The sequence below is a fragment of the Oculina patagonica genome, chromosome 4 (assembly GCF_052425735.1).
Source record: "Oculina patagonica isolate OP01 chromosome 4, crgOcupat, whole genome shotgun sequence".
Classification (NCBI taxonomy): domain Eukaryota; kingdom Metazoa; phylum Cnidaria; class Anthozoa; order Scleractinia; family Oculinidae; genus Oculina; species Oculina patagonica.
The window spans coordinates 30,649,078-30,672,339 of NC_135761.1; the positions used below are offsets into that span (position 1 = coordinate 30,649,078).

At 39.5% G+C, this 23,262-nt stretch overlaps 2 protein-coding genes across 2 annotated transcripts; one reads left to right on the top strand and one right to left on the bottom strand.

Moving 5' to 3' along the window:
* Positions 1-10,378: 10,378 nt before the first annotated feature.
* On the top strand, positions 10,379-21,538 carry LOC144650139 (uncharacterized). The gene is made up of 3 exons (XM_078509795.1): positions 10,379-10,939; positions 18,697-18,911; positions 21,345-21,538. Exons 1-3 carry the CDS (start codon positions 10,657-10,659, stop codon positions 21,348-21,350), a joined length of 504 nt encoding a protein of 167 aa, XP_078365921.1. The 5' UTR covers positions 10,379-10,656; the 3' UTR covers positions 21,351-21,538.
* On the bottom strand, positions 12,392-18,082 carry LOC144650138 (uncharacterized). Its single transcript, XM_078509794.1, has 2 exons — positions 14,818-18,082; positions 12,392-13,629 (listed from the first exon to the last, which is right to left on the bottom strand). The coding sequence occupies exons 1-2, from the start codon at positions 17,817-17,819 to the stop codon at positions 12,654-12,656; spliced, it is 3,978 nt and encodes a 1,325-aa protein (XP_078365920.1). The 5' UTR covers positions 17,820-18,082; the 3' UTR covers positions 12,392-12,653.
* Positions 21,539-23,262: the final 1,724 nt, after the last annotated feature.

Below are 23,262 nucleotides of genomic sequence, written 5' to 3' on the forward strand. Positions count from 1 at the left end.
TTCTAACACGTTCAACACCTGCAGACCCTTCCTTAACTGGTCAAGGAGCACCTTCCTTTTAACTGAGGATAGTATGAAGCATCAGACTTTCCTCCAGCAGCTGTTCGTTTGACACCTTGATACAAAATTAAATGATACCTTTAAACAAGCAAAATAATTCAATTTTTGGCATTCTAAGCATGGTTAAGACGCAAATCAAAATTCTGATTTAAACTTTTCCAAGTCATTCTGACAAAACATTGAGCCACACAAGCGAAGAGTGTCAAAAGTGAATGAGCATGACGTCTAACTAGAGGTGCATGAAAAGCTGTTGGTGATAAGAATGGGAACCCCCCAACCACATTGTACCATTGAATGGGCTATCATCTTTACCACTTGAACTGTAGCAGGGAATGAGTCTTCCCTCTTCCCTTTCAAAGGTTTTTTCTACAATATGTCTCGCATTATAATACTGATACGATTCTTTTCTGGAAAGTAAAGATGTTCCTTCAAATTGACACCCGGGGCTGTGAAATCATCAAATTTCTTGCACAACAGGTAAGTGGCTATCAGGGACCTCAAACAGTCAGAATTACCTTCTGATAAACCTTTAAAAAAATAAACACCTTAAGCATGTAGGCATCAGCATCTTCTTCATGACTAGTTGCTGGGTCACCAGTTGTCCACTTGTCTTCTTCCTCCTTTTACGTCTCACCATCGTAACTCCACATTGGGTCACAGTGAAGCTTATCCCATTTGTGGCAAACTAAGTTGTTTGCCACCCTGCGCAATGATCCATTGGATGCAGATTTGTTGGATATTCTTAAGCAAAGAATTTTGAATTGTGGTGCACAAGTACAAAAGGTATGTGATCCAGGGGCATTTTTGAACATGTGCCATCGGACCCCTGTAAACCAATGCTTTATACTAAAAAAACGGTGTTTGTGACACCAGCCCTCGATGATGTTTGAAAGAACACCCAACAGCAAGCTTTACAAACTCTGCTGGAACAAAGCCCACCGACTCCAATGTCATACGGTGCCTACTGAGCGAAAAAATTGACTCCTTAACTGGCGTTGAACTGACAGTGCTAAAGTCGTTGAAATCTTCCAGAACTCGTTGAAATCTTCCAGAACTCGATCAAGAAAGATGAGACCTCAACATTATGTGACAAAGGTGTCTACCATTACTTCTACTGATTGGTCAAAAATCATGTGAAGGGTGTCCAACACCGCCTGGTGGGCTCCATAACTAGGTCTATTTTAACCCAGGCCTTAAAAACAGTCAAGTCCAGTCTCATCCAACGACTCAAACTGAGTAATAACATGGCTTTGCACTGTCTGTCGACAAGCAGTACCTTCATAGGAACAAACATGAAGTACCTAAACTTTGAACAAGTACTTAAGCTTTAGTACAATGACGTAAACTCTAGAGAAAAAAACATCAAGGAATCATTAAGATATTAATACAACAAACAGGAATACCAATTTCATTTAATTCAGGCTTTTTTTCGTGGTAAAACATTGGCAAAAATCATGCCATCAACTCCTGTGAAATGCAGCAAAATCAAGGGAAATAACCCAACTTCAAGTCCAAATTTGAACGTTAAACCGGCGGGCCACTTGGGCCTACTGCTCTTTTTTATAAAGTTCTCTGCCAAAATATTCTGTAGTTCTTATACTTTTTTTCCAAGAAATAAGAAAATGTCCATGCATGTCTAACGCAGTGCAAAGAAAATCTTAATAATATAGCATGCATTCAATTGACTAGTTTTCATACCAAAAACGCTTACCTTGACTCAAAACTTGACAAATGACTGGCCTAGATATTCTGCCAGCTGGAAGAAAAAGGTCTGTTAAATCGTTGAAATCTTCCAGAACTCGCTCAAAGAAAGATGAGACCTCAACATTATGTGACAAAGGTGTCTGCCATTACTTCTACTGATTGGTCAAAAATCATGTGAAGGGTGTCCAACACCGCCTGGTGGGCTCCATAACTAGGTCTATTTTAACCCAGCTACTTTATATTTCCGGATTGAAGTACGAATTAATAAGCTCCACCAGGCGACCAAGAAACTTCTTGTATTCCTGCTTATGTGCCTCTGGTATGCATTGTGCAACAGGCTCTTGAACAGCACTCCATTATCTTTCTATTCTCTGGTTATGAACTGAACTTCCCTCTATGATACTTACGCATTCACCCCATGGTTAAAGCACTTCACAGAAGTCTTTATCTGATAATTTTATTATGTACATAGAGGTGCCACAGACTGTTTGGACCTACGATAGTTGTATATGAAAGATTGAGCAACACAAGACAAAAATAACAGGTAGTAAACTGCCTTCTAATCTTCCGTTACCTGGTTATCTTCTATAGTGAATAGCTGTCTCATCTCCTCAACTTCATCTTAACTCGGTTCTGCTTCTACTGACAATGCATGCAATTCAATGTTCCTTTATTGCTGTCTTCAAAGGTGGAACCCCCACACTTGTGTCCTTGTAGATGGTAGCCGGTTGGTTGGAATAGTTGTAGAAATTGACTGGGACCGATCCATTGTGCACAAGAGATAGAGTACTGTGCACTGCAATTGGGTACCTTTCAAAGAATTTTTCCATGGGTTCTAAAATCCCCTGAATTCCCTCATAAATCTGGCAAAGGAGGTCAACTATTGGCTGAATGTTAACAGTTTCTACCAGTGAGAACCCTGTGCACTTCCCAACATACAGTATCACCAGCATGGAATAATGAATTAATATATGTAGTGAGCTCACAAGATATATTAGTTAAAGGAGCTAGCAAGAGTAAGAGAATCCAATCATGTTGGCAAAAATTGTTTACCCTGAGTCCTCAGGAGCTCAGAGGATAAACAAAAAAGGGTGCATATATGTCCTTGAAGAAGGCAAAGTACTGCTTAAAAACATTTTCAGAACTATTTTTAAAAAATGTACAACAACTTTTAGTTTGTAACAAGACATGTTTCGATCATTCAACGATCATCGTCAGTTGTGAGTTTGTTTACAATTATTGTGGTTGAATTTTTACAAGCAATGGTGTACGCATTTTTACAAGCAATGGCCGTACGCATCTTTTTCAAACTGTGGGTCTGAAAAGTCGTAGCTAATAGTGAAGAAAAGGAAATATAAATTAACTACTTAATAAAGGTTCTAGGTCATGGTATTATTGGTAATTCTATTTATTTTCCTTAATTAGGAGCTCTAATGGCGTATGTATCACCGCTAAATGTAATATCAACCGCAGATGTAATAAAAAATAACCCTTAATGTAATACTAATCACAAATTTAATAAAAATCATACTCATTGTAACACATTACCCCACCGTAATTGTAGCGCAATGCAACGCTAAATGTAATAAGCTGACCAACCATAAATGTAACCTCAAATGTTATAACAATGTTAAAAGCTCTCTTGCGGTTACCAGACATCACTTGAAGTCTCGGTGATTTTTTGTGAACATTGCCGAGGTTCTAAGTAGTTCCTGTCAAAGCTTACAGCAAGGCGCCCAAAAGTGTGACCACTTTTAATTTATTCACATTCTTTCATGCAGATTTAATCCAATCAAAAGCCGTGGATAGCTTGCAGTTGACTTCTGATTGGATTAAATCTGCACGAAAGAATGTGAATAAATTAAAAGTGGTCACACTTTTGGGCGCCTTGCTGTAACTGGGAAATTCTGAAGATTTCCCAAAAATAGCCCTTCTGATGTCAACCATCTGTAAACACATTTCCGAAATCCTTTGCAGCGGAACGCGCAATTACATAGCCCACTTTCGAAAATAGTGGAAACCTGAGCAGGAGAAGGTGTGCGCTCAGTTGTGGGATTGTTTGGGGGCGCACAAGGTTGAAAACAAATCTGCGGCGCACCCAAACAATCCCATAGTTGAACCCTCACCCATACTCGCCCCAGGTTTACACTCTTTGTTCAAAAGATTTTGGTGAAAGGGTAGTATGCCAAAACAGATAAATATGCAGATGGTATAAATGATATAAAGACAACTTTAAAAGAGAATTTTAATAGCAACGATACATTCATATATAATCATATATTTGCAAATTAAATAAACATATTAGAAAAATGTTTTCTCTCCATTTGGTGTGATTATTCAACTTGTTTGTTCGTAGAAAACAGTAAGATTTCAGATTCATTTCATCAATATAAGGCTGCATTGATTCGCGTCAACAAAAACAAAACAAATGATAACAGATACGTTTATGACAGTTCAGGTCCTCTTTCTTTTCTCCTTCCGTTTTCCTGAAATTTCCGGCAAATTTGGGTTCACTTAAACGCCTAAAACTCCATTTCTTCTCACTTCGTAGAAGGAAGGAGAGTATATCATTTTCCATTGCTGATACCAGTTGAAGGGCAGTGTTGAAAAGCTCAACCAAGTCCTTCGCTGGTTTCACCATAAAGCCCAACTGGCACTGCACATTGTGGGTCACTGGTTTAAGTGGCAAGACTGGCAGAGAGTTCTGTCAGGTGTGGTAATGTCAACAGTCTTCCTCTGACAGCATAGATTTCTGGACACTTTATGGACCCATTGAATTGTGTTATTTCGTTGCTGTTGTGCCAACTTTTTTCATTTCTTGATGTATTAAGGTAATGTTCAAATTTTCCCGGGGGTGGCTCGCAAAGTACCCTTCCACTTACTTTCAAAGTCAGGATGTCTACTTGAAAATGTTTTGACAGCCCTAGTCAGTATATGTAAAGGCATTGCACACGCCCCACAAGCGTTACTCTCAAATGAGAATTGGTACTTCAAACAGCAAAGATAAAACAGAGATTGGATGAATCAAAAGGTCAAATCGGATAAGAGAAACTACAAATGAGATATTAATAATGAGGCGTATGATGCATGCAACGAAGCTGACAATTCTAACAGCCAAAAAATGAAATTCAGCCCAGAAGACAATGACATATACAGCGATCAAGATTTTGAAGAATTGGGAAGAAAAGCTTCTAAGGAATAAAGAAGAATAGCTGGAGAAAAGAAACATAGTAAAGGAGAGAGTCAAAATACTAAAATTGCAGTCAGGGATTGACATCAGAATGTGTTAACATTCACAAAAAGACCTGTTCGCTCGTCCCTCCTTACAAGTCTTCGGTCAATATGTTTGACAACAATATTATATGGAGGCTGGCGGTACTTTTCAGCAAAATCTATGCTGCAACCGTAGCACTTCTGGGGCCTTGTTGGTAGTTTGTCTAGTTAATATTTGTATTGAGAATGACCTTCCTACCTACCTACCTACCTACTTTATTTAATAAGAAGGTCTATAAAACAGGCAGCTAAAAGCTGATGTGGATCTACATTACATTCTAAATAACAATTAATAACAAATCTATATATTAAAATTTACAATAACGTGAGAAATAGATAAAAATAAAGTAATTATACCGAAAAATTAAATATAATAGAGTTTTAATATACATAATTAGCAGTGTCTTTATTTGTTCTAGTTAGCCCGTTAAAGGTAATTCTGTCTAAAAAAAATAGAGTTTTCTTTAGGAGCAGCTTTAAAAGAGCCTAGATTGGGTTTGGTTTTTAAGTGTAGGGGCAGATTATTCCAAAGAATTGACGCACGATGTGAGAATGAATAACAGAGAAAGTCAGTATTGGGTCATTGAATTAAGAGTTTCAGGTTGTCTCTATGATTTCTCAATGAAAAGTGTCTTGTCAATAGAGAGTTAATGCCAGCTGGAGCTTTCTTGTAAAACGCTTGATAGACCAGAATGCTAGCTTACTGGGAAAGCAGCTTGCTGGATAACAGAACTTTGGCCAAGCCCATAGTGTGGACTGGCCACAGTAACACCAGAGGATTGCAGTAGGTTGTTCAAAGAAGCAGGAGAAGCAATGTGTGAAGTGCTTGGCGCTGAGGGATATTGATTTGCTGTAACTGGAGCAAACGAATGCTGCGAGGGCCCTTGAGTCACTATAGAACCAAACTGTTGAACGTCAACTGCAGAGAAGAAATAATGGAGGGTCGCTCCTATTCCAGGAAGATTGGGCAGGCTCGAAGTTGCTTTGGATTTATCTATTACTTGAGACAGATTTGGCACCGGCTCCATGACAGCTCCCTATCTATCTCTCGCATTTTTAGTGTTTGCATCAATCAAAAACAGCTTTCCACCCCACCCACAACTCCAACAAGGGAAACGTACAGCTCACAGCAAGAGTGCAGTACACAACTGTTCCTTACTCATATCGATGACGACCTTCTGTGGACATTCCCTTGATTATGGAAAGAAACTGTGATAACCATGTAGAATCTTCTCAATGAGCTCGTAATGGCAAGAGACAGCCAACTCGACAGAGGATTCTGTATGCTTCGTCTACATGACAAAGATCCCTTGTGCGTACTTCGTTGATTTCCATTGGAAGCTGGTTGATTATTTTCTCCACCAGAGAAGGAAGTTTAGTGCGCATAGGCTGGATGCATCCACTTTTTTTTTCCTTCTGACATGGATATCATGGGCAATCTTATTACAAAGGAACCCACAGGCATTCGTATCATCATTTTCAGGAGCACTGTGCTGATTGTGCTGCTGGATTTTCGAGCAATCTGCTGCAATTTTTCGGCTAAATCTTGATCAAATGCTTCAAGAGAGGATCCTTGGCTGACCCTTAGTGGAATGTCGTCACATAGTGTTCTTTTTCCCATTCCTCCAGTTTGGAGATAACTTCCCCAGTGGTAGGCCCCCTTTGTTGCTCCCATGCTGTGCATTCATGGTACACACCTTCTATATGATGGAGCCATAAGAAAATTTAGTCGCAGAAGATTTCCAGAGAAATTTTTATAATTCTACCCTTGGAGAAGAGTCAACCGAGGAAGAGAGGAATCAACAAGAAATTAAATACATAAATAATCATCCTACACTGAGTACATGTATGAAGCATAACAGCAAGAATAAGAAGGCAAAATTGTACCAAATAAAACGAATAAAGGAAGAAAAGCCACGAGAAACTCACACTGTAATAAACTGACACGTTCTTGTTTTGTGCGGTACATTTCAACAAGCTTGTTTAGAAGTAGCTTTATCAGAATATAAACTTACCAGTACTCATTATTTTCATCAGACAGAGACAAATCCCCTTCTGTACTTCCACCATCAAAGAAAATAAACTTCGATTGCTGTCACATATCCTAAGAATAATTATATAAAAGCAAAAATGTACAAACATTTTGATCTAGTATAAAACTCACCTTTGGTTCAGCAGGAATTCCACGAGCTTGCTTTCTTGCTCTTCATAGGTCAAATACCGAATTTTTGAGACAACCCATCTTCAAACAGCCAGGCAAATTTGGTTGTCCAACAGGACGGCATGTAGCAACTATACAACTATTTACATGGTATATACAAAATAATACAGGCAAAGTCTATAAATATAAACATGGAACGTAAAACAACAACAACAACAAAACTTTATTTAGGCACTCAAATTATCTATAAAAGTGAATTGAAATATATCTAGAGGATTGCTTCGGAAAAAGTTGATAATGCCTTTGGTATATTCCTTGCTGCAAGAAATCCAGGATAAGTGATTGCCGTGCGCAGTGCATTTTGGGTGAAGGTGGGCCTTTAACTATTCGCAGGTCAAATGTTTTACTTATAGCAATTCTCTCAAAATAGGAGAAATCCTTCTGCCCTTCAGAAATCCTTAGTAAGCATTGTACTGCATTCTTTTGGAAACAATGAAAGTGGGCCTTATTCATATTTTCAGTTGGCCTATGGGTGAGTTTTCCAAAGTAAGGGAAAAGGAGGCTCATGCAGGGTATAATAGAAAACCCTTCAAAACAACTGAAAGAAACCAAGAGGAAATGCCCCTTTGCTTACATTTTTTTGTAGAGAATTAGTGATTTAATTGTTGCTGTGCTTATAATTGCCCAAACAAAAGAACTATTTCAAATACCCAGAACACAAGGGAATAATGTTCCACACTTGCACAATAGAAAGGAGATATTTGTACCCAGAATGAACAAAAGTGAGAGGAAAAAAAGCTGGGCAGCTTCTTGCTGTCTGAGCAATTTAAAAAAAACAAGGCATACAAGAATCTGTTGGGTCCATTTTGAAGGTGGATTATGTCCCACCAAACGCAATCCTACCCCAACAATTTGTAGTTTCCATAGTCATTTACAGACCAAAACCCGACAAGAGCAAACAGATCCCAAGGAAGGAAGACGAAAGAGTGTGAATTGTTTAAAAAATGAATCTTACACTGCACCTCAAGCACAAGAAGAAAAATACAAGGGCGACTGGGAAAAAGTGCACTTTTAAGAAAAATGGGCAAATCTGGAGAGACTAAAACAGAAACGGCAACAGCAGCTGGACAACACCACCAAATGATTTAAGAGGGTCTATTGATCGACCACGAAATCATCCACCATTTAATGACTTGACAAGATCCGCTACCTGAAAATCTACCATCCTTTGTTGACGGATGTATCCAACCGACCTCATTAGGTATTAAGTACATGGTGTAGTTGCCATAACGCATAGTATCTTTCGCGACCAGACACACCATTAAAAAACTCTCTCAAACAGCACAAAGAAGTTTGATCAAACTTAAAGTTGAGATCGAGGTAAATGTTGGGGTTTTAACTGAAATAAAATAAACAAAACCTTTGCAATACAAATAAACAAGCCAAAACAAAAGGCGAAAAACAAACTTACATTGTTCTGGTGCTTAGCCATAGCGAGTCAATCTGTAAAAACAGGAGTAATCTGCAGAAATCGGCGCTTGTAAACTCATAGACGGTGAACAGTAAAACGCAAACTAATGGTAAACACTGAAAATTTAAATATAAGTTGCACAAAAAATGCTAATAAAAAATAACACCTAAACTCCTAAGGGAGACTCCCTGTAGGACTAAATAACCAAATAAAGTCACTCGATAGCCTGGAAAAGGCTATATTTGCATGAAAAATAAAAATAAAAATAGCTACATTTACAACTTAGTAGGAAAGAATATTTCCCGACTTTTTTAAACAAAATTGTCTAACATGCTTAATTTTGAATAGGCTTAGCATCAATTTCTGCCATTTTCCAACTTTCTGAGAAAAAAAAGTGAAATCAAGGGTGACGGCTCTAATGACGTCATTTCACGTCATATGACGTCACAATCAATAGAAAATGTCATCTTGTAGAATAAGCCAAGGGCTTTATACTAAGCGCAAAATAATTTCAATTGGCATAAATACAATGAAAAACTAATGGAAGGATTCCATCCATTCCCCATGTGACAGGCCTCCCCACGGTGAAATTGCATGTATGTCCAAGGGTTAAGTTTGTAGTTTGCTGTATTTAGATCAGGCAGCTCCAAGATGTACTTTCCTCTACGAATATAATTTTACTTCCCTCCAAGATTATAATATTATAATCTGTAAGTACCTTTGAGTGGCAGTTTTTTTGTAACTGATCTTGTCTCTCTCTCTTTTTACTCGCTGCAAACTATTTATTTTTCTTTCAGGGTGTTCGTTTTTTCATCTAATCGTTGTTTTAAATGCTTGTTTTTGCTTTTAAGGGCTTCACTTACCTTTGCAGTATTGTGATCGGACTCTTTTCAACTCTGAAAAGTATAAAATTATAGATTTTGAAAGTCAAATAAAGATAACAATGCAATGGCATAATGTCTGTTACTTGTTTGTTACTTTCTTCGTACAGTTTTATTTGTAAAAAAATGCTGTTTGTTAAAAGAAGGAATCGCAGTACAATTCAATGTCCTTTTTCCAGTCTCCCAGTCATTCCCCCTTCCCCCAGTGACCGTGTTATTGATCCAACACATGGAAGCAAATCCCAATAGACTATCCCTTGTCCCCACAATCTGCCCCTGGGTCTTCAGGGATGAGTTTAGCCATGTCCCCCATTAACGTTACTGTTATTACTGGAATAGAAATAAATGAACAGTGTTTGCATGTGAATTATGCACATGCCTGTTAATATGAATATAACATATCATATATTAGTTTTAATATATTAGTTATAATGCTGCTTTTGTCAGCTTCTTGGTGCCTTGCAGTGTACTGTGTATGTTCATATTGTGCATTAAATGCCAGAAAATAAAAAGAAAGTTAACTCAAATGTTAAGATTTGTCTTTCTCCAATGATTTCACAAAAACATTGAGGAATCTGTTCATGTCGCGTTCCCAGCACGGCAGACACGGGGTGTAGCGTAATTGGGTTCGCCAGGTCAACCACAGTGAAGTACAGGACGGACAGTAGACTCTTAAACACGTTTATTGAACTTATTCGGGAATCAGGCTAGCCGACTTGTTACAACACTTGCGATAAAAAACTAAAAAGAAAAGCACGATTGTCTAAGCTAAAGAAACGAGCTAAATACAAATTTGATGACAGAAAGCACGACAAAAACTAATAGCGGAGCTCGCAAGCGCCGAAGGCGCGCGCATGCGTAGCCCCATACCTTAGAATTTTTGGGAAACCATCGAGCCGGAAAATTTTGGTTGTCACGTGACCGTCCGACCGTACGCACGGAAAAGGACTGGGGATGAATTACTGTGGCAACCCGCGTTTTTTTGGCGCGAAATCTCAGCGTTTAATTCTCTTGGCAAAGAAATTTTTCAAAACGACTATCAAATTCTATTCAGCGAGTCTGAAGGTTAGAACTTGAGAAAAACATATTTATTTCGGTCTCTTGTTATGTCAATGTCGACAAACGAGAGTGGAGGAAACTTAATTTCGAGGAGACAGGGTTTAAGCGAACTGCGACGGGAAAGAGAGCGAGAAATATCAAGAGAGAACAGACGAAAACGTAGCGAAGAACAGCGACAAAAAGAGCAAGAAAGGTGCCGACAGAACAGGCAAAGAAATAGCGAAGAACAGCGAGAAAGAGAACGACAAAGACCACAGCAAAGAAGGCAAAGATGTAGGGAAGAACAACAGGAAAGGCAACGGAGACAAAACGAACATTGTTTTGGTGAAGGTGAGTACGAAACTGCAGTGTTACATTTATGCCGTATTTTACTTGCTTAAAGCTTATGTTATTCCTTAGTTTTGCCACTAAAAAAATATTACTATTCGTTGAAATTCAATTTTATAAATAGGAGCCTGAGAGTTTGATTCTGTGATAAAAAATGTCTTCGAGACTGGAAAGCAAATGCTCGATGAAAACCGGGCTAAAAGCATTCCGGTTCAGTGTCAGAAGGAGTAAAAACAACATTTCATTTTCCAGTATGTTTGATATGTTTTCTTTCATACTAGTAATTTTTGATTTTTTTCTCTCGTTTAATGCGTTCTCCGGGTTCGCATAAAAGCCGATAGCTCAGTTTGTTTTATATTAAAAATTTTGAATTTACTGTAATACCCGGCGCGTTGTGAACTTATCAAAACTTAGGGAGTAGTAGAAAGTGCGTTTTGTGACATCATTTCACAATACTAATGCAGACAAAATGGCTGCTGATGCCAGATAATGTAAATCTTCCGCTTTTTGGAAGGACAAGAGCCCATCTTAAATGTAGCAACGGACTTACAAAATCCCAGAGAAAGCTGTGTGCCTAAAAACAGAATCTGCTGTGCTAATAGAGAAGAAATTCTGCATAAATTGCCCACCATGGATTTTCGGACCTTTTGATCTGGTGTATGCTGGCGCTGTAGTTTTGACGTTTCTCGGAATTTTTCTAGCACTTTCCCGGAATTGACGGTACAGTAACCTGACGTTTATTTTGTATATCAACTCTTTTCTTAGTTATGCGTGTTACGTTGTGAATAAATCGAAACCGAAGGCTATGAGCAATCGATGAAACCCATGACAGCTCATGATCAATCAGTATTGCAAATTATCGAAATTGAATAAGCTTATTAAACTCAATCAGTCGGTTGATATTGATAATCAAAATACTACCGGCCCTTACTGACAGCTGATCTGACAGCACTATTGAATTGGGTATTAGTTTAGAAATTCTGTAGATTGATTTATAGACATTTCGTGCTGTGTTTATGCTGCTGTGATTTGCAAATATTTTTATCAGTTCGAATTACCGCTTTTCCGAAACTGTGCAATCAAATTGATGTAATTTATAGCTAACGTTTACCTGAATGTTTAACGCAGTTCTTGGACTACTGTATTTCATTGTGTGATTTACTACTGTCTTCTATTTATTCACGGTTAAACGACTAAGATACCAGGGCTTCTTTTTACATTCCGTTTTCATTTGATGAAAACTGAAGGCAATGAACAATCTATAAAATGGTCAAAATGCATGATATTGCATTGCAATCGATATGACTGAAGAGGTGACAATCCAAATCATTCAATTGTCGGGAATGCCTCCAATTGTTGCCCAACAAAAACTCACGTCACTTGTGAACAAAACTGATTTTATATTCACTACTTCACTTCACTGAGTTGATCGCTTCACAGAGTTTGCATCACTGATTTTCATAACTACAACGTGCAACTTATTACATAACTATCTGTCAATCAAAAATCTTAACAATGCTCGGACCCAGTCTCCGACACTCTCCCCCCATATCAGTCCGAAGGAAAGATATGTAACTTGTCCTTAATACAGGAGACTGGACAACAACAACAACGGATACTGCAAAATACTTAAGACAGTCACTAATAGGACCTTGTATAACGAGAGTTCAATTCATGGTTCAATGTCAATATTAAATTAAAGTTCTCAATGTCAGAGTTATCCTGAATTCTCCTCGTCTTCTGCAATTTGATGGATTCTTTCCTCAGCCCGCAAAGCTGCCTGTCTCCTTGGCCGGAAAACAGTTGCATCAGCATTAAGAACCCTGGAAGGTGCACGGGCAACTGAGTCAGAAGAAAGTTCCAGTGGATAAAGGTGCTGCACTGCTCTTTCGAGGAAACTCTTCCCTGATCGCAACTTCACAGCTCTTACCACTCCGTCTCTTCCTGGATACAGCTCCTGAACAATGCCAAGAGGCCACTTTCCCCGGTTTTTGTCCTCAGACTTTAGGATCACTACGTCTCCAACAGCCAATGTACAGGGCTTCCCTGGATGCTTGAGGTTGTGCCTCTCTCTCAGGCTACGGACGTATTCACTTGACCACCTTTTCCACAGTGCATTCTTGCATTTGCTAAGATGTTTAGCTCTTCGTCGCAGATCCACATCGTCAACGTGATGTGGTTCCAGGTCTGGTAAGATGTTGCACTGTAGAAACATCATGGAATTAGGGGTGAGGATTGGAAGTGCCACATCATCCTCCACATAGCTAAGAGGCCTATCATTCAAGGTTATCTCCACATCAAGTAGCACTTCCTCCAACTCTGCCCACGAAAGGAAACCACACCCAATGGTCTTGTAGAAGGCATTTTTTACTAAACCGACCATCCTTTCGAATTGCCCACCCCACCATGGGGCGCGGCTGAGGTTGAACTGCCAGATTATTTCATTCTCAGCAAGGAACTTGTTAAACTTCTCATCATACATAGCGTTTCTCAGCCAACGTGCTGCACCAACAAATGTCGTTCCATTGTCAGAATAAATCTTCTCTGGTCTTCCCTTCCTTGCAATTAACTTCTTCAGACTCAGAATGAACTCTTGGGTTTCCAGTGAGGGCACTAAGTCTAAGTACAATGCACGACACAGAGAACATGCATACAACACAATGTATGCTTTAGCTTCCACTTTCCCATGTTTCCTGTATTTGATTGGCCCTGCATAATCCACTCCAACTACTTGGAATGGGTGAGATCCTTGCGTCCGATCTACTGGGAGGTTACCAGGTGGTGGGTTTGCTGCTGCTCTCGCTTAAAACTTTTGGCAACCATGGCATCCTCGGATGGTTCGCTTTGCTAGCTTTCTTAGGCGTGGTACCCAGTGGTGTCTTCTCACACTTGTCATTGTCAATCCAACTCCCCCATGGAGAGTGCGCAGGTGTTCATGGTGCACTAACTTCTGGGTGTACAGGTGTTTGTCTGGGAGGTATATGGGATACACACCCTGTATCCTACCACGGCACTCCAAAATCCCATCCTGGTTAGGTTGCAGGTTTAGTTGTAGACGGTCATCTTGATAGTCACAAAACTGTTGGGATCTCTTCACCCAGAACGTATGCTGGTTCTTTATCTCTTTAGTTGTCAGTGTGCCACTTAATTTCTGGTTAGGATTGCGTGAATTGTACAGGAACCTGGAAATCCATGCACAAATGTTTATAGCTTTGTTCAGTTCGAACTTCTCAAGAACAGCATCCAGCCTGTCAGTGACATCCACAGCAAGCGCAAATAATTCCTTGGTAGCTTTGGCTTCAGCTGTACTTCCTGCAGAGGGTTGGATAATTTGTTCCGGTGGCCAACGTTCACGATCTGCCATCCACTCTGGGCCCTCCCACCACATCTCACGATACTCAACACTACCACCTCTGCTCGCAAGATCAGCCGGGTTTTCTTGGGTAGGGACATGTCTCCATGTAATCTCTGACTGAGCACGAATCTTCTGTACCCGATTCTCCACAAACTGTTTGTATTGTCCTCCACCATTTATCCAAAAGAGAGCCACCGTACTATCTAGCCATCCATTCAGTTCCGTGACAGGCAATCCCTCCATGGCAACCTTCACATTCATCAACAAATTTGTCACCATATGAGCTGAGATTAACTCTAATCGGGGAATTGTTAAGCCCTGCTTGGCTAGCCTGGCCTTTGCTGTTACGAGCCGCTGAGTGATGCCTGATTCTTGCCTCACAACTGCATACACTGCTGCACCTACGCCATGGCTGCTTGCATCACCGAAGCCGTGTAGCTGAATTACTTGGATGGGTTCCCTGTGTTCCACAAGGGCCCGAGTAATGGCTATCTGTTTGGGTAGACTCTGTTCCCACCTTTGCCACTTGAGTTTCAGAGTGCCCGTCAACTCAGCGTCCCATGCCAACTTTTCACAACACACATCACGATACAGACACTTCCCCATCAGAGTTACTGGCGAAACAAATCCAAGGGGGTCATAAATACTTGCAAGCTTGCGAAGAACACCTCTCTTGGTTGGGTCTGCTTCCCGCTCAGGAAAGGATATAATTATCTCATCACGTTCCTTGTCCCATCCCAGTCCAAGTAGACCTGATCCTCCTGCATGGGGTTTCACGAGTTGCTGCTTTGCAAAGGTTCCCTCTTTATCCACTGGTGGGACAGGGTTCTCTTCTAATTTAGGCTCATTTGACTGCCATTTGTGTAATATGAAGGTTGCATCTTCAAAAATCTCGATAGCCTGCTGCTTCAGCTCCCTTGCCTTTTCCACTGTCACGCCCCCACTAATCAAGTCGTCCACATAGAGACTTTTGCGTAGTTCAGCCACTGCATGTGGTTCTCGTGCTTCCCAGGTTTCCAAGTGGTACGTGATCACACCTCCTAGAAGAAAAGGAGATGGTGCTAGGCCAAATAAGGCTCTAGTAAAACGCAATGTCTCAATCTCTGAGTGTTCTCCTTGCTTCCAATGAAACCGCAGAGCATCACGGTCAGACTCTTTTATTCGTACTTGCAAAAATGCTTTCTTGAGATCTCCCACAACCGCTACAGGATGTGTACGTGACCTAACCAGTACATTCCACAATTTGTTTTGCAGTGGGGGCCCTGGGTACAAACAATCATTCAACGATACAGCATTGGGGTGGGCCTTGGCTGATGCATCATACACCACACGGACTTTCGTTGTCGCAGCTTCTTCTCTAATGACAGGTTTATGTGGGATGTAGAATTCAACTCCTCGAGGCTCTTGATCAGCTGCTTCCACTACACCTTCAGCTTTCTGTTCTTCGATGATCTCACTGTAGGCCTGTTCCATCCCTGTTCGTTCCAGCTTGCGCTTTAAATTCTCTAGTCTGCGGAGACTTCCTTGTTTGTTAGAAGGGAGTGGGGGATGATTGCCCTTCCATGGCAACGCTGCCTCATACCATCCCGCTTCATTGCGTGACAACTGTTCTCGAAATTCCATGTACACTTCACCTTGGTCATGCTGTGGTGTGTCCTCAAGTCCCAACACATCTAATTTGCATAGTTCCTCATAATCCACTTGACTGGTCTGTGTAAGAAGCATGTGTGTAGTATCGATTTCCTCCCCTGGGGAAAGAATGACCCATCCCAACTTGGTGCGTTCAGCCACAGGTTCTCCCTGATTGCCAATCCGTGGTCGAGTGTCAGTTTTGATTCGAGCGAACACCCCAGCGCTTAGAATAACATGAACTGGAAGTAATGGTTTGGTGTCTATGTCGTCCATTTCCACGCCCTTCAAATGAGAGTAGGTTTTCATCAACTGTTCATATCTGGGATTTTCCAGGCTAAGGAGCTCTCCTCGGTTTACTTTGGTGAGATTGACTTCTAAATTGTAATCCCCAGACTTAGACGAAACAGTGCTCTTGTAAATCTCCATTTTCGCTGTGGTAGAAGCCATAAGCATCACAACCTTTTTGGGCTTGATCTCTGTTGGCCGTTTTCCCAGCAGGTCCAACAGCTTGGCAGAGGCATAACAGCTAGATGCACCAGAATCTAACAACGCACGACATTCAATTCCACCGACTTTAACCACCACAACAGGATAAATAACCTTATCATCATCAACCGAAGACATAACACTCTCCCCCTTGGGTTTTTGATCAATGCAGATAGAAGTGTGATGTCTTCTTGAACAGAAATAACATGACATTTTACTGGTACATTCGGCCGCCCTATGTTTAGGGCCAGTACAGTTAAAGCAAAGTCTTTTCTCCGCCAGAATTTTCTTCCTCCCATCAAGAGTAGTTACGCGCGGGCAGTCAGAACACCTGTGCGAGGTATCTTCACAGTACACGCAAACACGTGTTTTGGCTTCTTGTTGTCGCGTGTTGTAAACACGTGAGGGCGAGCGATCACGTTTTGGCGGGTCAGCTGAATTTGACTCCACAGGATTTCGGCGAGTCCACGACTTCAAAGCTTCGCACAATTGCAGAAAGTCCCAACTTTGCCAGTTCTCATCGTTCCTAACCAAATCGCCACGAATTCCAGACAATTTATCGATCGTGAGGGCTACATTTCCGTTGACTTCACTTAATTTTCCCATAGTTTCGAGCGACTGAACATCATACAACAACCGTTCGTAAAATTGATGTATTTTTCGAGGCTGGTTTCCGCTAATCTTCGGCAAATCCAAGATATCTCCCACGTAGGCTTTCTCCACTTCGCTTGAATTACCATAACGCTCGCACAAAATGCCCTTTGCCCTCTCATAGCCATCGGCGGTGAACGGCAAGCCGTCGATGCTTCTCCTGACCGTAGGCACAACAAATTCCTTGAGATAGGAAAATTTTGTAATAGCAGCCATGCCAGACTTGTCGATTCCTTCAGTAAATTGGCCCCAAAACCTTGTCCAATCGAGGTTAGTTCCATTGAACTTCGTAATTGCAAGCTTCGGCAGTTTCGCCGCAGTGTCTTGATTTCCCACGTGACTTGTGTTTTCCTTTGCGTTTGACGATTGAAGTCTTCCTAGCTCCTCGTTGTATTTGACTTTCTGTTCCAATAGCTCCTTTTCGAAGGCTAACTGCTCCTTTCTGGTTTTATCAACTTGTTCCCGATCGATTTCGCTTAGGCATGTAGAAATGTTGTCCATATCTTGGTCAACAGCCGCTATATCCGCCTCTACTCCATCACACCACGTGCTAATGTCGGCCATTTCTTCCCCAGCGGCAATTTTTAGCTCTTCGACTTTTCGCTTTGACTTTTCCACAGAAGAGACGACGGCATGTATCGCCTCCTTATGTCTCTTGATACGGTTGCTATTTCGAGCCGCTAATATGGCTCCGGTTTTGTCCCTGGTTATTTTAAGTTGAGTTAATTTCGTCGCTAGATCACGGTTCGCAGCATCCATCTTTCGTTTTATAATTCACTGTAGTTTCCCGGCTCTTTTCCTCTTGTTTGAGGACCCTGTCCCGTCGGAGGTGCCACTTTTGTCGGGAATGCCTCCAATTGTTGCCCAACAAAAACTCACGTCACTTGTGAACAAAACTGATTTTATATTCACTACTTCACTTCACTGAGTTGATCGCTTCACAGAGTTCGCATCACTGATTTTCATAACTACAACGTGCAACTTATTACATAACTATCTGTCAATCAAAAATCTTAACAATGCTCGGACCCAGTCTCCGACACAATAATGATATTGATAATTGATAAACAATATTGAATGCATAAGCCTTTGTTGTTATCCATTATCATCCATTTTAAATTTTATCCTTAAATAGCAGACAACACAGTAATTATCAATTATCGATCTAATAAATGACATTGAATTTTAGTAGTCCTAACACATTACAAGGAAATATCAGACTGAGTCCTTTTATCAGAACAACTTTAGAATGACGACAGTTTGATTCTTTCTGAATGCAATACAGTTGTTGATTTATGTCATACATTTTAGCTGAGCCTATTCATTACCTGTGTGCCCCTGTCACGCAAATGCAAGGCTGTGCTCTAAGGGTGCCTGGGTGCCTCAGGCGACTCACTTTTGTCTTTGGTCGACCAGATAATCTTATTTCTTTCATATAAGCTTTATGCTGGGCACCCTGGATCTCATAGTTTGGAACCTTTGGGCTCCTTGTAATTTTTCTTAGAGCACAGCCTTGCCCTCTCTTTCAGTGAATCACTAGTACTTAGTCAACACTGAGAGATAAATATTTCTGATCAGTTATTGTCATCATCCAGATAATAATGATAATTGACATATTTTTGCACGTTTTTGCTAGGAATGTACTATTATGGTGCAGACGAGTTGCAGAGGCCTGAAGATTTGGAAAGGATTGCATCATATAAAGGATTCTTAATTTCTGAAAATCATGGTTTGGGCAATTGTATGTTCTATGAACTGGTGGAGCAACTTCAAATTGTGAAAGGAATAGAAATTTCACATGAAGAACTGAGAGTGAATTTGGTGCAATTCCTAAAGGAAAATTACAACTTGGTAAGTCATTGATAGTGTTTCAAGTGACATTGTAATTTTGTTAGTAAAAGCTACTAACATTCATTATTCCATTATAAAAAAAAAGACTTGATTTAAGTGTTTAAGATGGAATCCACTAGGAAGTCGAGTAATTAATATTTATTAAAGTTGGACAAAAATCAAGTACCAGAATAATTTAAAATATCCTATTGCGTTATTTCCTACCCTTAATAAAAGGTAAAGATGTAAGTAATTATCCGTGATAACACCAACAATAATTTCTTATCAGAGTCTGAGAAAATGAATTTCAAAGTTCACAAGGTATAGGCAACATCTCACGTGTAGCCATTTTGTAAATTCGTCTTAAGCGATTCAGTGGAATTCAGCGGAACTTCGAAATTTGTTTTTGATGTTTGGTGTTGTTAGAAAAGATTTCTTTTGATAAGATATTTGAAGCAGTAACAAAAAAGTTTGCAATAAGGTACATAATTTTGTCCAATAACTACTCGAAGTCCTGGCGGATTTCCTCTTAAAGCATTTTCTCACAAGTGCGATTTTGTTTATAATTTCACTGCCTCATTTGTTGATTGATCACACAGGCTTTAAAATGCATAGGAGCTACTTCTTGCTTGAGTGCCCAACTTTGTTTTAGATTGACTTGTGTCCTTTTCATGTCATGCACTTCGGTACTGTTCCCTCATTTTTCCCGTTGTCTTTCTCGCTTGACTTTACGCTGCTCTTCCATTTTTGTTCCTTGCTTTTTACCTTCGCCTTTCCATCTCTGCTTCATGCTGCTCTTCGTTTCTCTTTCTTCGACTCTTTTTGCTCTTTTCGTTCTCTGTCTTTTTCTAAACAGTTTTTAGGGGTTTTGAAAACACACGTCTGGGTACAATATTTCGTTGGAACATATTATTAATGTATTCTGATTTGCTTTGTTACTCTTTCTATAGACTTTATAAGTAAAATTGACCATGAAAATTGTTTACGAAGAAATTGGCTGAAAGCCCTGGAGGATGGGGGGGGGGGAATCCAATGGAAGAGACAGGGATGTTTTTATTGTTTTGCTTAGAGGTATACATGATTTAAATTATTTCAGATTTTGGTCTCTCTTTGTGTGTTCTGGGAAAAAGGAGGGTATTTTTTGCCTTCAAGGTCTCGTTTAGGGTTGCACAAGAAAAAATATAGAAAAATATCAATTTTAAAATGTTCCAAAATGGTATCTTTTAGGGGTCAAAAAGTGTAATCAATGCCCAGATTGGTCCCCTTTAAGGGACGGTTTAATTCAAATTTTCTGACGAGCATCTCTGCCTGTTCGATATGGGAGTCCCCTTTCCCCACTTACTTCCAGGGCTGAAAGTTACTTAATTTCTACAAGTGCAACTAATTAAATATCTTTTGGGCATAAGAATTTTCCTTATCTTCCACCGTGAACAAAAAAGGTCATTACACAGCAAATTCATCTATCAAGTAGCTCAGTAAACAAAAAGGCAGTCACTTTATAAATTTTAAAATACTTTTCTTTTATAAGACTTGTACTTGTACTATACGTATATACTTTGTGTGAATTGAATTTCTTTTATTGCCATTCAAGTACAATAAAAAAGATATTTGCTAGTCCAAAACATGACTTTGACTTTTTGTTTGCACAGAATTACTGCATTGAGATCTTGGTACATGTAAATAGTTCCTTTGATTTTAGGAACAGAAAAATATCAATCTATCGCTAATTAATTATATGTCATTTTATTTGTTTTAACCCCTTGGAAAATTTGTTTTTCCCTAAAAATCCTGGTTCTTGAGGAATTAAATATACACAATTAACATGTAACAGCATAGTAAATATAATGTTTTCATTGTTTAAGAAAAGAGGGGGTGGGGACGGTTGAGGCCCAGGGTTACTGACAGGGATGATCGAAGAATTTTTTGGGTTTGAAATTTTCAATTCCGAGATTTTTTTGGGTTGGAAAATTTGGCAAGTATTTTTTTTTGGGTGTCTGTATTTAGATAGGGGATCCCGGATTTTTCGGGCAGAATATGCATGCTTTCATGGAATTAATCACAGTGCTTTCAACAGCACCTGTTAGAAAGCAATTAAGATAAGAGTCTTAATAAAAGCAAGTTATTTTGTAGGGAAAACTCATTAATTTTAGCTGCTGATTCACCCCAAAACTTAAAACACTCACCAAAGCTCCGGCATGTGCCAGGTCTTAAGCTTATTGATTAAGCACTATTAATGTCTTTAGTAGCATAGGTTGAAAAAATTATGCTGTCACACTCACTGTGAAAGGATTTTTTGGTCCTGAACATATCTCCCAACACAGTTCCTGGGCGGCCCAGGCAAAACTTGGAAAAATATCTCTTTTTTATTTATCTATAGAGTCTTCTGAATTACTTAAAAAAAAATATTGTGGCCAATGATCATCAACAAAATTATCTGTCTTTTGCCTTTTTCAGGGTTAACGTACACGAGTAGCGGAATTTTCACAGAGAAATGTAGACACACAGAGAGATAAATGAACACATTATTATTTATTCATTCAGATTATTTTTTTTCATTGCATGTACAAACTAATACTTTATATGTACTTGCACTGTATATGGACTGGTGTAATTTTTAAGTTAATAAAATAAAGCCAGAGGTGATACAACCATGTACATATTTCTTAAAGGATCTCTGGTAACACAATATAAAAATATTATTCATTTATTGCTACCCAAACATTTAATTCCCAGTGCTCACACTGCAAAGAACAGTAATCATGATAATGGGATAGGCTGCAGTTCATCAATCTCTATTAACAAATATCACATGTTGCAATATAATGCAATCTGTTGTTTGTAGCCAGCCAAATTTTTACTTCACCGAAACCAAACTCAGTCATCAAATGATAAACATTGAACACAGCTATTTTGGTTTGTGGGTGTGTCTCAGTTGTGTCTCACAGATCAGTTATTTGTTGAAAAGTCTTCTGTTTCAGTACAGTTAATTATTATGTTATATATTTGTTGCTCATGCTTGCTGTAGCATATCAATAAAGATAGCTTCTAAACAAGGAAACAACACAGCTTCAATATGGCTGAACAACACAACACTTTATTCGCTAAGCATCCTGGGTACATATGGTGCAATAGCTTAACACAACTTCTGGTTATGTAACAGTAGTCTAAATATATTACACTTGCATGGTTTGATATGCAGGCAAATGAATGGTTAAATTTTTGCCAAACAATCTATACCTGAGTTTATGACTAACAAACAGTATTTCCGCTTGTGCAAAATTAACTGCTTAGTTTACATGTAGTTAACGGGAACTGATATGAAGGGAAAAAGGTGCTTAATCCTTTTGGGGGACCCTACAGACTGTATTTGGCACTATGACAAAATGTCACTATTTTTGCCTGGGGCTTGCTTGCTTGTTTTACTCCGGTTTGCTAGCAGAAAGCTGTTATTTTTCGTATTGGTCCACCATTTCCATCAAAAAAAGCTGAGGAGAGAGGGGGCGGGGGAGGAACAAGTTACATATAAGTGTGGATTCCTTGTCAGAAGAGATTTTATCCTAATGTTTGTTTATCACTTAGCTACAAAAAACAAAAGCAACATCGGCGTTTTCTTTCTTTCATCTTTTGTAAAATCTGGAAAGTGTGTGTGTGTGTGTGTGTGTGTGTGGGGGGGTAGGATTTGACCCTGTTTGAAAGCCTTAACAGGTGGGGCATCTACAAAGAGAGGAATATGACCAAACTTTTCAAAACGTCAAATGCCCCCAGGGGGTGGGGCATAGGCGGTTTTAAAATTGACTGATACATAACATACCAGTCATGGTGGGGGTATGAATATTTTCTAGAACAACGCAAGCTTTCTTTGTTCTAGTTCATCTTCGAAAGTTTATACTAGTTTATCTTTAGGAGGTTTAATGCACAGACTGCTAATTGACAATCCTTTTTTATTGATCAATTTTTTTGCTCTTATATGGTGCTGTTGTTCATGGTTAAAAAGGATACAACTATATATGTATATAAAGAAAATAACATGAATCACTGAGTCTAAAAGGTTTAAAGGGCAAATAACCAGGGAGCTCCGCTTTTAGGCTTGCCTAAATCTATATATTATAAACTAACGATCGTGACTTACGTCTGATCTTGACTCCGTGGGTGAGAAAACTCCAAGTTGTAGAAAACTCCGAAAGACTCCTATAAACTCCTCTTTACTCCAGGGACAACTCCTTAAAAACTGAAATGTTCGCGTGGAAAAAGACCTATATACTTCTATGACGTAAAGGAAACTAAATTGAAACAAGTCTTTGTGCGGCTTGCCAAAAAAGGATAATTTTAAATCACGCAATAAAAACGAAACAAAGCTACATTTTAAGAAAAC

What these genes read in the sequence shown, in the direction of transcription:
- LOC144650139 (XM_078509795.1), top strand. Translation starts at nt 10,657, where the DNA reads ATGTCAATGTCGACAAACGAGAGTGGAGGAAACTTAATTTCGAGGAGA. An exon ending in CGAACATTGTTTTGGTGAAG is followed by an intron (nt 10,940 to 18,696) that starts GTGAGTACGAAA and finishes CGTTTTTGCTAG; the next exon opens with GAATGTACTATTATGGTGCA.
- LOC144650138 (XM_078509794.1), bottom strand. Translation starts at nt 17,819, where the DNA reads ATGGATGCTGCGAACCGTGATCTAGCGACGAAATTAACTCAACTTAAA. An exon ending in ACGGGCACTCTGAAACTCAA is followed by an intron (nt 13,630 to 14,817) that starts GTGGCAAAGGTG and finishes AATCAAATACAG; the next exon opens with GAAACATGGGAAAGTGGAAG.